At 50.1% G+C, this 16,715-nt stretch overlaps 1 protein-coding gene across 2 annotated transcripts in view; it reads left to right on the top strand.

The window, feature by feature from the left end:
- LOC119957510 (calcium-activated potassium channel subunit alpha-1-like) overlaps positions 1–16,715 on the top strand; it is a 122,727-nt gene that overhangs the window by 10,970 nt on the left and 95,042 nt on the right. For both annotated transcript variants that reach the window (XM_038785630.1, XM_038785631.1), the window contains exons 5-9: positions 4,286–4,376; positions 6,295–6,406; positions 8,356–8,431; positions 12,004–12,079; positions 15,333–15,503. In XM_038785630.1, the coding sequence (XP_038641558.1) occupies positions 4,286–4,376; positions 6,295–6,406; positions 8,356–8,431; positions 12,004–12,079; positions 15,333–15,503 (526 nt within the window). The remainder of the gene's footprint in view (positions 1–4,285; positions 4,377–6,294; positions 6,407–8,355; positions 8,432–12,003; positions 12,080–15,332; positions 15,504–16,715) is intronic.

Below are 16,715 nucleotides of genomic sequence, written 5' to 3'. Positions count from 1 at the left end.
ACCTCAATTCCCTGAGCCTTTCCTCGTAAGACCTTCCCTCCATACCAGGCAACATCCTAGTAAATCTCCTCTGAACCCTTTCCAAAGCTTCCACATCCTTCCTATAATGTGGTGACCAGAACTGCACGCAGTACTCCAGGTGCGGCCGCACCAGAGTTATGTACAGCTGCAGCATGACCTTGTGGTTCCGAAACTCAATCCCCCTGCTTATAAAGGCTAGCACACCATATGCCTTCTTAACAGCCCTATTAACCTGGGTGGCAACTTTCAGGGATTTATGTACCTGGATGCCGAGATCTCTCTGTTCATCTACACTACCAAGAATCTTGCCATTAGCCCAGTACTCTGCATTCCTGTTACTCCTTCCAAAGTGAACCACCTCACACTTTTCCGCATTAAACTCCACCTGCTACCTTTCAGACCTGCTCTGCAGCTTATCTATGTCCCTCTGTATCCTATAACATCCTTCAGCACTATCCACAACTCCACCGACCTTCGTGTCATCTGCAAATTTACTAACCCATCCTTCTACACCCTCTTCCAGGTCATTTATAAAAATGACAAACAGCAGTGGCCCCAAAACAGATCCTTGCGGTACACCACTAGTAACTGAACTCCAGGATGAACATTTGCCATCAACCACCACCCTCTGTCTTCTTTCAGCTAGCCAATTACTGATCCAAACCGCTAAATCGCCTTCAATCCCATACTTCCTTATTTTCTGCAATAGCCTACCGTGGGGAACCTTATCAAACGCCTTACTGAAATCCATATACACCACATCAACAGCTTTACCCTGATCCACCTGTTTGGTCACCTTCTCAAAAAACTCAATAAGGTTTGTGAGGCATGACCTACCCTTCACAAAACCGTGTTGAGTGCCGCTAATCAACTTGTTCTTTTCAAGATGATTATAAACCCTATCTCTTATAACCTTTTCCAACATTTTACCCACAACCGAAGTAAGGCTCACAGGTCTATAATTACCAGGGTTGTCTCTACTCCCCTTCTTGAACAAGGGGACAACATTTGCTATCCTCCAGTCTTCCGGCACTATTCCTGTCGACAAAGACGACATAAAGATCAAGGACAAAGGCTCTGCAATCTCCTCCCTGGCTTCCCAGAGAATCCTAGGATAAATCCCATCTGGCCCAGGGGACTTATCTATTTTGACATTTTCTAAAATTGCTAACACCTCCTCCTTTTGAACCTCAATTCCATCTAGCCTGGTCGACTGAACCTGAGTGTTCTCCTCGACAACATTGTCTTTCTCCAGTGTAAACACTGACGAAAAATATCCATTTAATGCTTCCCCTAGCTCCTCTGATTCCACACACAACTTTCCACTACTATCCTTGATTGGCCCTAATCTTACTCTAGTCATTCTTTTGTTCCTGATGTACCTATAGAAAGCCTTAGGGTTTTCCTTGATCCTATCCGCCAACGACTTTTCGTGTCCTCTCCTCGCTCTTCTTAACTCTCCCTTTAGGTCCTTCCTGGCTAACTTGTAACTCTCAAGTGCCCTAACTGAGCCTTCATGCCTCATCCTAACATAAGCCTTCTTCTTCCTCTTGACAAGTGCTTCAACTTCCTCAGTAAACCACGGTTCCCTTGCTCGACAACTTCCTCCCTGCCTGACAGGTACATACTTATCAAGGACACGCAGTAGCTGTTCCTTGAAAAAGGTCCACATTTCGATTCTACCCATCCCCTGCAGTTTCCTTCCCCATCCTATACATCCTAAATCTTGCCGAATAGCATCATAATTGCCTTTCCCCCAGCTATAATTCTTGCCTTGCGGTATATACCTATCCCTACCCATTGCTAAAGTAAACATAACCGAGTTGTGATCACTATCACCAAAGTGCTCACCTACATCTAAATCTAACACCTGGCCGGGTTCATTACCCAGTACCAAATCCAATGTGGCCTCGCCCCTTGTTGGCCTGTCTACATACTGTGTCAGAAATCCCTCCTGCACACACTGCACAAAAACTGACCCATCTATAGTACTCGAACTATAGTATTTCCAGTCAATATTTGGAAAGTTAAAGTCCCCCATAACAACTACCCTGTTACTCTCGCTCCTGTCAAGAATCATCTTTGCAATCCTTTCCTCTACATCTCTGGAACTGTTCGGAGGTCTATAGACAACTCCCAACAGGGTGACCTCTCCTCTCCTGTTCCTAACCTCGGCCCATACTGCCTCAGTAGACGAGTCCTCAAGCGTCCTTTCTACCGACGTAATACTTTCCTTGATTAACAATGCCACACCCCCACCCCCTCTTTTACCATCTTCTCTGTTCTTACAGAAACATCTAAATCCTGGAACCTGCAACAACCATTCCTGTCCCTGCTCTACCCATGTCTCCGAAATCGCCACAACATCGAGATCCCAGGTACCAACCCATCCTCACACTCACACCCATACACAGTCACACAGTCACATGCACCCACTCATATACACTCAGACACAAACTCACTCACACAAACCCACAAAGTCACACATTATCACACACACGCACTCACTCACATACCACAGTTTAACAGGATATTCCTGTAAATAGTACTGAGCTGCCTGCCGGATGAAGGCTGCCGTGTCAGGGCAAGGTGCCCGATAGTTGTCCACCGCCTGCAATAATAACCCACTGCTGCAGTACAAACATTTCCAATTCTCACCATCTCATCACCCATTTCACAGCACTTCCCCATGACAATGTCTTGTGCCACCCTGCCTAGTGGAAACCAGCCGGACAAAATAAACGTGCTGTGGTGATCCACCATTGTGTAATTGTGTGTGTGCCTATATTAGGGGATGTACAGCAGTACCTGTATTACAGGTTCGCCGGTAGCCCCTGCCGGCTAGCTCCGCCCACAGGGAGCCGCATAAATATGTGTGAGTTCTCCTGAGCTGCCATTCTACCAGCTGCAATCGGAGGATAAACATCTAACTGTAATAAAGCCTCTCTTGTACCGATTCGAGTCTTTAAGTGCAATTTAAACGCCTCACATGCTCAGTTCGCAGCCTGAAGCCCAGCTGCTGGATTTAGTTGACCAGCTCCTGTCGTAATGGATAGGACGAAGTGCCCATATTTAAATGAAGCTCCTCTGACGCCTTTCAGAGCCGAACATCACTTTGGAATCAGTCAGCTGAAAGGCCATGTCGGTGGAGCAGGACAGGGAGCGGCCGGGCTGTGAATGAGACAGGGTCAGTTAGTGAAAGAGGTGGAGGGTCATGTGGAATCCCTACTGTTGGAATAGAAGCTCCAGGTTCCAGTCCAACACCAGGACTTGATGAAATGAAAAATGAAAATCGCTTATTGTCACGAGTAGGCTTCAATTAAGTTACTGTGAAAAGCCCCTAGTCACCACATTCCGGCGCCTGTCCGGGAAGGCTAGTACGGGAATTGAACCCGCACTGCTGGCCTGCTGTAAAAGCCAGCGATTTAGCCCAGTGAGCTAAACCAGCCGCAGAAGGAGCATTGGATGCTCAGGAATCCTCCCAATGCTTCCCTCACTATTCCCCAAAAGGTAAAAACAGGATGGGTGTGAAGGTAAACAAACGGTGGAAGCTGAAAGCAAGTCTCATCCTCGCTCTTGCCTGATTCTTTGGAAAATTTTAAACCTTTTTTTTTAATGATGTGCAATTATAATAATCTGAGGGTGGCATGGTAGCATGGTGGTTAGCATTGTTGCTTCACAGCTCCATGGTCTCAGGTTCAATTCCCGGTTTGGGTCACTGTCTGTGCGGAGTCTGCACGTTCTCCCCGTGTCTGCGTGGGTTTCCTCTGGGAGCTCCGGTTTCCTCCCACAGTCCCGAAAGACGTGCTGTTAGGTGAATTGGACATTCTGAATTCTCCCTCTGTGTACCTGAACAGGCGCCGGAATGTGGCGACTAGGAGATTTCAGTTATTTCATTGCAGTGTTAATGTAAGTATGCTTGTGACAATGAAGATTATTATTATCCAGCTAAAAGAGAGTGAGTGCTCTGTTGCCCCACACATCTTGATCCTACTGTTAAGATGTCACAACATTAATCACCTTCCTAAGTGTGCTCTCTCTCGCAGTTAGTTGCAGGTGAGCCTGGAGTAATATTGTCTGAAATTCCCTTTCCCCTTATTCTGAGCCTGACAAATGTTCCCTCCCGTGGGCACGCTGGCTGAGATCTGGAGCTTGCTTTGCGGAAATCTCCTTGCAGCAACTAGAAAAGGAAATGCCTCTTCTCAGTGACATTCTGGCAGGCACAAAAGTTTCATAGACTGAATTTGCTGTTCTTCCTCCACAGGAACAATGAAAGCTTCAAAGTGGTTTTGAATACTCTACAGACGGTTGATCTGTGCTTCAATGTGTTCTTTTTATTTTACTTTGGACTGCGCGTAAGTAGTTATCTTTTGTTGAAGTTTTAGTGTAAATAGGTCTCATTTCACTGCACACTTGCCTCAGAAAAGAAAAACTCACCTTTCACTCCACTATTGCCTTTCTCAGCTTCAAAATGACCCAAACGCTTGATAACAATAAAGTCCCTTCTGAAGTGTAGTCACTGTTGTAATGTCGGAAACATGGCAACATGTAGTACAGAACCAGATCACCTAAACAACATTCTGCTCAGTGCTGTTTGTGGAGGGATAGAAATTGGCCGGTGTAACAGGGGAACTCACTCGCCTCTTCTTTTTTAAATAAAGTCATGGAAATTCTGTGCCGAGGTAACAGAGTAAAAAGAGTGTAGATCAATGTACCATCTGAAACGCAGCATCTCGGACAGTACAGCGCTCCCTCAGTACTGACCCTCTAACAGTGCGCCGCTCCCTCAGTACTGACCCTCTGACAGTGCAGCGCTCCCTCAGTATTGACCCTCTGACAGTGCGGCACTCCCTCAGTACTGACCTTCTGACAGTGCAGCATTCCCTCAGTCCTGACCCTCTGACAGTGCAGCACTCCCTCAGTACTGACCCTCTGACAGTGCAGCACTCCCTCAGTACTGACCCTCTGACAGTGCGGCACTCCCTCAGTACTGACCCTCTGACAGTGCAGCACTCCCTCAGTACTGACCCTCTGACAGTGCGGCACTCCCTCAGTACTGACCCTCTGACAGTGCGGCACTCCCTCAGTACTCACCCTCTGACATGCAGCACTCCCTCAGTACTGACCCTCTGACAGTGCAGCACTCCCTCAGTACTGACCCTCTGACTGTGCAGCACTCCCTCAGTACTGACCCTCTGACAGTGCGGGACTCCCTCAGTACTGACCCTCTGACAGTGCGGCACTCCCTCAGTACTGACCCTCTGACAGTGCAGCACTCCCTCAGTACTGACCCTTTGACAGTGCAGCGCTCCCTCAGTACTGACCCTCTGACAGTGCAGCTCTCCCTCAGTACTGACCCTCTGACAGTGCGGCACTCCCTCAGTACTGACCCTCTGACAGTGCAGCACTCACTCAGTACTGACCCTCTGACAGTGCAGCACTCCCTCAGTACTGATCCTCTGACAGTGCAGCACTCCCTCAGTACTGACCCTCTGACAGTGCGGCACTCCCTCAGTACTGACCCTCTGACAGTGCGGCACTCCCTCAGTACTGACCCTCTGACAGTGCGGCACTCCCTCAGTACTGACCCTCTGACAGTGCGGCACTCCCTCAGTACTGACCCTCTGACAGTGCGGCACTCCCTCAGTACTGACCCTCCCATAGTGCGGCACTCCCTCAGTACTGACCCTCTGACAGTGCGGCACTCCCTCAGTACTGACCCTCTGACAGTGCGGCACTCCCTCAGTACTGACCCTCTGACAGTGCGGCACTCCCTCAGTACTGACCCTCTGACAGTGCAGCACTCCCTCAGTACTGACCCTCTGACAGTGCAGCACTCCCTCAGTACTGACCCTCTGACAGTGCGGTACTGGACCCGCAGAGTCCATTTTGATTTTTCTTCTCAAGTCTGGTGTGGGACCTGATCCCTCAACATTCAAACTCAGAGGTGAGAGTGCTATCCATTGACCCATGGTTAACGTACACCTCCAAGCCCACTCCAGTGGCTCAATTTCAATATCTCATCCTTGATTTGAAATTCTTCACGACCTCACCTCTGTAATCCCCTGCAACCTTCTGAAATCTCCGCCCTCTACCAATTCTAACCTCTTGGCTGTTCCTGATTTTTATTGCTCAACTATTGTCGGCTGTGTGTGGGGACCTAAGATAAGGTATTGGTGGAGTGGGCAATCTTTCTCTGAATTCCAATGGAACAATGTCTGGTCGTGACGCGACCAGGTCTAAAGATTACTGGCTCTTTCTATTTACTCATAGTTCCTTGCAGCTGTTGACAAGCTTCGCTTCTGGTATGAGCTCAACTCCATTGTCGACTTCTTCACCATCCCTCCCGTTATTGTCGCACTATATTTTCACAAGGACTGTATTGGTGAGTGTACAAATGGCATCATTTCTGATCCTCTCTTCTTGGGCAGTCATCACCCACATTTAAAATATTTGCGTTGTCTTCTTTGCATCGAAATGTCTCCCGGTTATTTTGCGAAACCAAGGGCTGCGGTTCTGTTACCGCAAGTTCAGCTCGGCTTTGGTGGATTGTTCTAGAATCTCTGTCGTTGAACAAGCTGGGGATTCTGGGAAATGGGTCTGGAGTGGTGGATCCGATTGCTGGCACCTTCATATTATCTGGGAGTATCGATGGTGCAACATCGCGCTATCCTCTTCTGAACCTCTGACTGATACTGTTGGTGGCAGTAATATTATCACCAAAACGTAATAAGCCCACGTAGCACACCTCTCACTGGAGATGCTGATCCAACCAGACATCTGTCAAGAGAACCGAGCTGACAAGGCCCGAGCTCTCAAGCTCATAGCTGCACCACAGAAAATGGTGAAATTAACTTGAATAAATCTGTCAATTAGAAACTGTTGATAGTTTCTCGGGGAGCAGGTGGTGTAGTGGTCACTGAATCAGCCCTCCAGAGACCCAGGCTAATGCTTTAGCGAGTTTGTGTCCCATTACTGCAGCTGGTGCAATTTAAATCCAATTGGTAATTCTGGGATTAACAGCTCGTCTTGGTAATAGTGACCATTGCCGACAGCTGGGAGAACCCATGCTGTTCATTAATGTCCTTCAGAGAAGGAAATCTGCCATCCTTACATGGTCTGGCCCACATGTGACATCAGATGACAACAATGCGGCTGACTCTCAGCTGCCCCTCTGAAATGGCCAAGCTTTCAAACAGCGACTGAGTTAAAAGGAATGAAACTGGACAGACCAGGCAGCATGGGCCTGGGCACACAGCACACCTAGCTACATCCATCCTGCAGGATTCTCCTTACAAACCCGTGACAAAATTGGGAGAGTTATCCCCAGACTAGTCAGGCATGACATGGCCATACTCACAGAATGATCTAGCAATGTCCCAGCATCACAGATGTTGGCACAGTGGTAAACAGTCAGGAGGCAGTTTTCTTGGAAGTCCTGAGCATCAACTCTAGACCCATGAAGATTGCGCCGAACAGCCCACCCCATGACGCTCCACTTGCCTGGATGACCGCAGCTCCAACACTCAACACTGTTCAGGAAAAAGTACCCATCCACCACTTTAACCATCCACTGTCTCCATCACTGACCCACAGTGACAGTCGTGTGCTAAATGCATCTGCAAGATGCATTGTGGAAACACACCAAGGCTCCTTCGTCAACTCTACCAACTAGAAGAACAAGGGAACCCCACCACCAGAGGTTCCCTCCAAGTCACTCCCCACCCTGACTGGGAAATATATCAGCCATTCCTTCACTGTCACTGGGGCAACATCCTGGAACTCCCTCCCTAACAGCACTGCTGGTGTACCTACACCTCAGGGACGGCAGCGGTTCAGTAAGGCAGCTCATCATCACCTTCTCAAGGGAAACTAGGGATGGGTAATAATGCTGGCCAGGCTGGGACACCCACAGCACCTGAAATAAATTTTTAAAAGTTTCTACTCAGGTTCTGATCCATCAAATTTGGCATAAAATCTGACCCAACCAGATCACCGCAAGATCTCACCCAACTGGATTACCTCGGATCCAAACCAACAAGATAATGCAGGATCCCACATCCACAGGAACCCATCCAACAGGATTAACCCAGAATCCCACCCAACCAGATCAATCTAGGATCTCACCCAACCACATCACACCCCGATTATATCCAACCAGATCAACCCAAGATTCCTCCTAACCCTAGGTCCCTCGAGACCAGATTCACCCAGGTTGCCACCCAACTAGCTTTAAGCTGACAGCTACCTAAACCTTCGATACAGAAGGCCAATCTGGCAGCTGGATATATGTGCAAATTGAGATGAAATTGTTTGTTTTTGTTGTGGTTTCAGGTTTGAGGTTTATGAGGTCTCTCCGCCTGCTGCAATTGCCTGAAATACTGCAATATTTAAGGATCCTGAAGAGAAAGTAAGTTCTGCCGTGACTGGTCAAGTAGATAGGACCAACTTTGTCAAGTGATGTCACCCACAGAGTCGATTGCCAGAGGATGTTAAGTGTGGAAGACATGTACCTCCTGAAGATCGCTTACTTTGTCTTTCCAGACACTTTTCAGCCTGGCCCAACAGGATCAGCTGATTCCTCGCCGGGATCTGCATATTCCAGGGGCTTGAATGCAATGGGGAAGGAAATGATGCTCTGAGCAGACAGTATCAGGAGTTCTGTCAGCAGGAAGGGTAAAATTGCTGGCGTAAAATACCACCGTTTTCATGCCAGTGTGGTGACTTAGGGCAGGATTCTCTGAAAATGGGGCGCTGTCCCTACGCCAGCGGGAAAACCGGTGCCAACAACTCCGGCGTCAACAGCCCCCAAAATTGACGAATTCTCCAATTTCTTGGGGGTGAGGTTGACGCCGGAGTGGTTCCCGCAGCTCCAGCTGGCGCCAAAGGGCAGGCGCGAGTTTGCGCATGCGCGGAACGGCCGGCATGATCTCGCACACGGACTGGCCGGCATATTTCTGATCATGCACAGACTGGCCGGAGTATTTCCGCGCACGCGCGGGCGTTCCCTTCTCTGCGCCGGCCTCTGGGCAATATGGCAATACAGGGGCCCAGCCCGGTGGAAAGAAGGTAACCATGGAACCAGCCCGCCAGCCGATCGGTAGGTCCCGATCGCGGGCCAGGCCACCGTGGCACCCCCCCCCCCTCCCCCTCACCCTGCCCGTCTCCCCAGGACCTCCCCGGCACACTTACCTGCCTGGCCCCGCCGTGCATGAGGTGAGTAATTTACGCCGGCGGACTGGCCAAAACTTTACGGCCAATCGGCCTATTGAAGGCCGGGATATTCACCGGGATATTCGCCGGGATATTCAACGGCCCCCAACCGCCGTGGAATCGGCGGGACAGTGTGAATTGCGCCACGCCGACGCCGGTCCGCCGATTCTCCGGAGAGTGGAGAATTGGTGCCATTCGTGCCGAAGCGGCGCCGGTTGGGGGCCGCTCTACGGGGCCCCCCGGCCGATTTTCAGACAGGGATGGGCCGAGCGGCTATGCTAAAAAAGCCGAGTCCCATCGCCGCCATCTACACCTGATTTTAGCCGGCGGGACTTTTGGCGTGGATGCATCTGGGGGCGGCCTGGTGGGAAGGGAAGGGGGGTCCGACCCTGAGGGGGCGCCTCCGCTGTGGCCTGGCCTGCGATCGGGGCCTACCAATCGGCGGGCTGGGGGCCTGTTTTGTTCCGCGCCGGCCCCTGTAGCCCTACGTCATGTTGCCAGCACCGAGAAGGCAGCCACTGCGCATGCGCAGCAATCGCACTGGTCCAACTGTGCATGTGCGGACGACGGGACCAGCTGCTGGAGTGGTGTGGGTCACTCCAGTGCTATGCTGGCCTCCTGTAGGGGTCAGATTCGCTGATCCTGAGGGCATTTTGATGCCGTCGAGATACGCGACGGCATTTACGACGGCAGTTAACACTTAGCCACAAGATCAGAGAATCCCGCCCTTAGTCTCCACATGGGAGAATCCAGCGTGTCATTAGAATGGAGGGTGCTATCCAATGAGTCAAACCAACTTCTGTGAAGTTTTAGACCTTGAGCTTTCATGTGGCAACAGGGAAACATCTGACAGAGAAAGCAGGCAAGAATAATATCATATATTTAGAGAGATTGAAGGGATGATTACCTCGTTCATATGAGGAGGGAAGGTGGCCAGAATTATAAAGGTGCTGCTGCAGAGTGGAGGGCAGACAGAGGGGTTGGGTCTTCCGAACCTGATGTATTATTACTGGGTGACGAATGTGGAGAAGGTACGGAGCTGGGTCAGAGGGGTTGACTCCCAGTGGGTCAGAATGGAGGAGAGTTTGGGTAGGGGGTCGGGATTGAAGGCGTCAGCGACAGCGCCGCTCCCGATAATACTCAGGGAGTCCGGCAATAATAGCTTCATTGAGAATTTGGAGGCAGTTTCGCCAACACTTCGGTTTGGGGGCAGGGTCAAGGGAAATGCCGATTCGGGGGAACCATAGATTTGAGCCAGGGAAGTGGGATGGAAATTTTCGGAGTTGGGAGGAGAAGAGGATTAAGACCGTAAAAGATTTGTTTCTTGGGGGTCGGTTTGCGGGATTGAAGGAGCTGGAAGCGAAGTATGGGCTGGAGCAGGTGGAAATGTTTAGATACATGCAGGTTCGAGGCTTTGCCAGAAAGGAGATACAGAGCTTCCCGGTGGATCCGGCCTCCACATTGCTGGAGGAGGTGCTGACAACAGTGGGACTGGAGAAGGGGATAGTGTCGGCAGTTTACGGAGCTATTTTGGAGGATAGAAGGCGTCGCTGGAAGGGATCAAGGCAAAGTGGGAGGAAGAGTTGGGAGAGGGTATGGAGGAGGGGCTCTGGTGTGAGATGCTCCGGGGGGTGAACTTCGTGCGTGAGGTTGGGGCTGATACAGCTAAAGGTAGTGTATAGAGCGCACCTTACAAGGGCGAGGATGACCCAGCTCTTTGAGAGGGTCGAAGATGTGTGTGAACGTTGCAGGGGCCCCCCGTTAATCACGTTCATATGTTTTGGTCCTGTCCTGGAGGATTACTGGAAGGAGGTGTTTAGGGTAATCCCTAAAGTGGTGCACGTGAAACTGGACCTGGGCCCCCGGGAGGCTATATTCGGGGTGTTGGACCAGCCAGGGGTTGGAAACGGGCGCGGAGGTAGATGTTGCAGCCTTCGCCTTGTTGATCACCCGAAGGCAGTTCCTGTTAGGGTGGAGATCAACCTCTCCACCCTGTGCCCTGGGGTGGTGGGGGGACCTGCTGGAATTCCTGACGCTTGGAAAGGTCAAATTTTAACTGAGGGGAAGGATGGAGGGGTTCTACAATTCATGGCCTTTCGATGCACTTTCGAGAATTGGACATTAGAGGGGTTGGGGGCTGGGAGGGTTGGGGCAGGGGAACGGTATGTGTTAATGGTGACTATAGAACATAGAACATAGAACAGTACAGCACAGAACAGGCCCTTCGGCCCTCGATGTTGTGCCGAGCCATGATCACCCTACTCAAACCCACGTATCCACCATATACCCATAACCCAACAACACCCCCCCTTAACCTTACTTTTATTAGGACACTACGGGCAATTTAGCATGGCCAATCCACCTAACCCGCACATCTTTGGACTGTGGGAGGAAACCGGAGCACCCGGAGGAAACCCACGCACACAGGGGGAGGACGTGCAGACTCCACACAGACAGTGACCCAGCCGGGAATCGAATCTGGGACCCTGGAGCTGTGAAGCATTTATGCTAACCACCATGCTACCCTGCTGCTATGGGTCATTCCTTTTTGTCATTTAGTTATGTTAACATGCGGGCTAATGTCTGGGGGTTTGGTGGGAGGATGGGGTTGTTGTTATTGATATGGGGATTCGTTACTGATTATTGTTTATTGTTGGGTGTAAATTTGGGAGAAAATGTGAAAAAGGAGAATAAAAAAATATTTTTAAAAAGAGTAATATATTTCTGACACTCATCATGCTAACTTCCTTTCAAATCTTTAATTTACAGTACAAAAATCAAATTGGCAAGCTTGCTGTCTGTCTTTTTGGGTACATGGTTCACAGCAGCTGGTTTCATACACACGGTGAGTTCACAGCCTGGCCCTTTACTGTCACAAATGAAGCTACTTCCATGCATTGTAAGAGGAGTTTCATGTTCTCTAGGTGTTTGGTAACAAGCCTTTGCATTATTAACAGCAGCTTGGGTTTAAAGATCTTTTGTGGTTCATTACAATTGCGAGGAAATTCGACTCTCAGCTGGAGAAGGCAAGATTAAGAAACTTATCAAAAAATTCGTCAAAAAGATTGCTTTTAAGACAAGGGGCTGGATTCTCCAATAATGGGGCTCTGTCCCTGGCTAGCGTCAAAACGCTGGCGTTTCACTCTGCACTTTCCTCATGAGGGGCATAGACAGGGTGGATAGTCAGAGGCTTTTCCCCAGGGTAGAGGGGTCAATTACTAGGGGGCATAGGTTTAAGGTGCGAGGGGCAAGGTTTAGAGTAGATGTACGAGGTAAGTTTTTACACAGAGGGTAGTGGGTGCCTGGAACTCGCTGCCGGAGGAGGTGGTGGAAGCAGGGACGATAGTGACATTTAAGGGGCATCTTGACAAATACATGAATAGGATGGGAATAGAGGGATACGGACCCAGGAAGTGCAGAAGATTTTAGTTTAGTCGGGCAGCATGGTCGGCGCAGGCTTGGAGGGCCGAAGGGCCTGTTCCTGTCCTGTACTTTTCTTTGTTCTTTGTACCTGCAGGGGCTGGCAGGGCCCCGGGGTGCTTCTCACAGCTCTGCCTGTGGATATGGGGATCTGCACTTCCAGTCGGGAGTCTGCACACGGCTGTGGCCTGTGGCGGATGCCCCGTGCGACATGGCGGACTCACACAGTGAAATGGAAGAAGTAGGTCCCCCAAAGATCACACGCGCCCGCAGATCGGTGCCGTCCAATCCCTTGCCTGGCCGTCCAGAACCCCCCTCCGGTGATCGATTCCCCCCCCATAGGGTGGCCGCGGATCTAGTCCGCAGCCACCACTCGAGTTTCCCGATGGCCGATACGTGGTTAGAACCACACTGTTAGAAACGCGGCCAGTTACCCTCAGTGAATCTGGGGGGAATCTCACCCTCGAGGGGGGGGGGGCTCTGTCAATTACCCCGAGTAGACCACGCGCGCGATTCGCGGGTGATTCTCCGGGGACCGGAGAAACGTGGGAGCGGTGCCGGCCACGATTCCCGTGCAAACTCCCATCTCCGCCCCCGCTCAGATAGCGATTTCGGCGGAGGCTTGGAGAAACCCGCCCAAGGCCTGAAAGGCGGTGGAAAAGTTTAAAATTGGAATTTCCGAGAAGAGTGCCCAGGTTGCCTGAGGCCATGGGAAATAGTGTTGTTGGGTGGGCTGCGTTAGAGGCCATGGGAAATAGTGTTGGGTGGGCTGTGTTGGAGACCATGGGAAATAGTGTTGTTGGGTTGGCTGCGTTGGAGGCCATGGGAAATAGTGTTGTTGGGTTGGCTGCGTTGGAGGCCATGGGAAATAGTGTTGTTGGGTGGGCTGTGTTGGAGACCATGGGAAATAGTGTTGTTGGGTGGGCTGTGTTGGAGACCATGGGAAATAGTGTTGTTGGGTGGGCTGTGTTGGAGGCCATGGGAAATAGTGTTGTTGGGTGGGCTGTGTTGGAGGCCATGGGAAATAGTGTTGTTGGGTGGGCTGCGTTGGAGACCATGGGAAATAGTGTTGTTGGGTGGGCTGCGTTGGAGACCATGGGAAATAGTGTTGTTGGGTTAGCTGCGTTGGAGGCCATGGGAAATAGTGTTGTTGGGTGGGCTGCGTTGGGGACCATGGGAAATAGTGTTGTTGGGTGGGCTGCGTTGGAGACCATGGGAAATAGTGTTGTTGGGTGGGCTGCGTTGGAGACCATGGGAAATAGTGTTGTTGGGTTGGCTGCGTTGGAGGCCATGGGAAATAGTGTTGTTGGGTTGGCTGCGTTGGAGGCCATGGGAAATAGTGTTGTTGGGTTGGCTGCGTTGGAGACCATGGGAAATAGTGTTGTTGGGTGGGCTGCGTTGGAGGCCATGGGAAATAGTGTTGTTGGGTGGGCTGCGTTGGAGGCCATGGGAAATAGTGTTGTTGGGTGGGCTGTGTTGGAGACCATGGGAAATAGTGTTGTTGGGTGGGCTGTGTTGGAGACCATGGGAAATAGTGTTGTTGGGTGGGCTGCGTTGGGGACCATGGGAAATAGTGTTGTTGGGTGGGCTGTGTTGGAGGCCATGGGAAATAGTGTTGTTGGGTGGGCTGCGTTGGGGACCATGGGAAATAGTGTTGTTGGGTGGGCTGCGTTGGGGACCATGGGAAATAGTGTTGTTGGGTGGGCTGTGTTGGAGGCCATGGGAAATAGTGTTGTTGGGTGGGCTGCGTTGGAGGCCACGGGAAATAGTGTTGTTGGGTGGGCTGCGTTGGAGGCCATGGGAAATAGTGTTGTTGGGTGGGCTGCGTTGGAGGCCATGGGAAATAATGTTGTTGGGTGGGCTGCGTTGGAGGCCATGAATCATTTGAAGATAAGGCACTGGGGGAAGCAGAGGCCAATTAGATGGGGACTGATGAATGGGTGGGACTTGGGGCAGGATTCTCCGACCCTCCGCCGGGTCGGAGAATCCCCAGGAGGTGTCTCAAATCCCGCCCCGCCGTCCCATCGCTGGCTGCTGTATTATCCGGCGCCGTTTTTCCGGTGGATGTTGGCGTCGCTAACCGGACCAGCATTTATTGCCAATTCCTGACAGCAGTGAAGAGTCAACCACATTGTTGTGGATCCGGAGCCACCTGCTGGTCAGACCAGGTAAGGACGGCAGATTTCCTTCCCTAAAGGACATCAAACCAGATGGGCTTTTATGACAATTGACAATGGTTTCACGTTGACCGTTTAATTCCAGATTTGTATTGAATTCAAACTTCACCATCTGTTGGGATGGGATTGGAACCTGGGTAATTCTCTGAATTACTAGTTCAGCGACAATACCACTACACCCCTGAAGCTGTTCAAACACTTACAATTTGTTCAGTAGATTTATTGTGCTCAGGGTGACCTTAGGTTTGACTCCACACTCTCCAGTTTCCAGGAAGATAGTTTGCAAAAGTCCATGTTCTGTCTGAACAGGCTGCTTGGGCTGGTGGAAGACTGAGGAAGGAGGAGAATTAAACGATCTGCCAATGTTATGGACAATTTTCGTTGCTCCCAGGACTGCATCTTTGCCATAATATTTCATTCATGGTAATCTTTGGGTGGTCAGAGTCCTGTGAAGGATCTCCTTGCATGACTCTCATTAATTGTCACATTCTTTGTTTTTAGATTGAAAATTCAGGAGATCCCTGGTTGAAAACGCCCAATGAACAAACCTTAACCTATTGGCAGTGTGTCTACCTACTCATGGTGACCATGTCAACAGTTGGGTATGGTGACTTAACTGCCAGGACCACTGTTGGCCAGGTCTTCATGGTATTCTTCATCATCTTGGGCCTGGTAAATTTATTGCTTTATTTTATTCTGTCTGACAATTTATAGCCTGGACTGTTTTCTTTCTTTCTGCCTCTAATGTGTGCTTGCTTAGACTGGTGGCTAGAAGGAGCCAGCTTTGGCAAGATGGAAACCTAAAGAATGCCCAGGAGTCAGTTAAATGCAGATGCCTTACTCATGGCAAAGCTTTGCTCACACACTATGCTGAGTCACAGCTACCATTTCACATATCCTGCAGTTTACAAGGTGCTGAATTCTTTAACTTTTGTGTGATGCTATTAGGAAAGGTTCATTCAATGCACATTTCTGCTGAATAAGGTGTTGAGAAGAGAGATCCAAATCTCACAATCGGTCTGTTCTTTGGGCATCTTTTGACACTATCAGGCTTATTAAGGTGCCAATACAGTGGGCACACATTACTGACCATATCAGCCAAGCATTTTTAAACACTTAATTCATTTCTATACGACTATATTCCAAAGTAATGTTAGGCAATTGAAATGTTATTTGTTTTGAGTCTTGTAAATACTATATAAGAAGGCTGGAACTGGCGTAGTGTTGTATCTGGATAAGATAGCTTCACTCAGCAGGAACATTTACAGGTCAGAGAAATGTCCATGTTCCGATGTGGGTCCAGCACTCCTTCCAGAATGTGTTGTGGGTTTTGGGAGGCAATACTACTGCATTTGGCTGGTGTCTAATCCCGCCCAGTAGGCCACAGCACTGAAGTCAGGCATTAAATGTGCAGCAGACTTCCCTCCTAAGCCCTCAGTAAAAGAATGCAGGACATTTCTCACATCCATGCCTCCAATAACAAATCCCTGTTCCTTTCTGCCTCTAGCCATCAGTTCCCCATCTCTCCTTGTCCACTGTCCACTCTGGCAAAGGACACACTGCCTCCCCTCCCCAAGACACTGATCTACCCTGACCCATACGCCAATCGCACCCAGGCCCAGTGATTACATTCCCCCAGGGGAGAAACCTCTGTATGGAGTGACTGAGGTCAACAGCAGTAATGCACCTCAGAAGAAGTGAGATAACCACATCAGGAACAATGGTTAAATGTCCATCGAGCGCAAAGCAAAGAGATGGGAATGGATGGATGGTGAGTCAAATCACCAGCATGGACTTGGTTGGATTGAATGGCCTGTGCTTGTGCTGTAGACTCAATGTAATCTGAAGGCTGTGTCAAAAAGTTGAGAATTCAAGTCTCACTCC

This window comes from Scyliorhinus canicula, chromosome 26, assembly GCF_902713615.1.
Source record: "Scyliorhinus canicula chromosome 26, sScyCan1.1, whole genome shotgun sequence".
NCBI lineage: Eukaryota > Metazoa > Chordata > Chondrichthyes > Carcharhiniformes > Scyliorhinidae > Scyliorhinus > Scyliorhinus canicula.
Note: the sequence above shows the minus strand (reverse complement) of the source record. Positions and strands in the feature narration are given on the sequence as shown.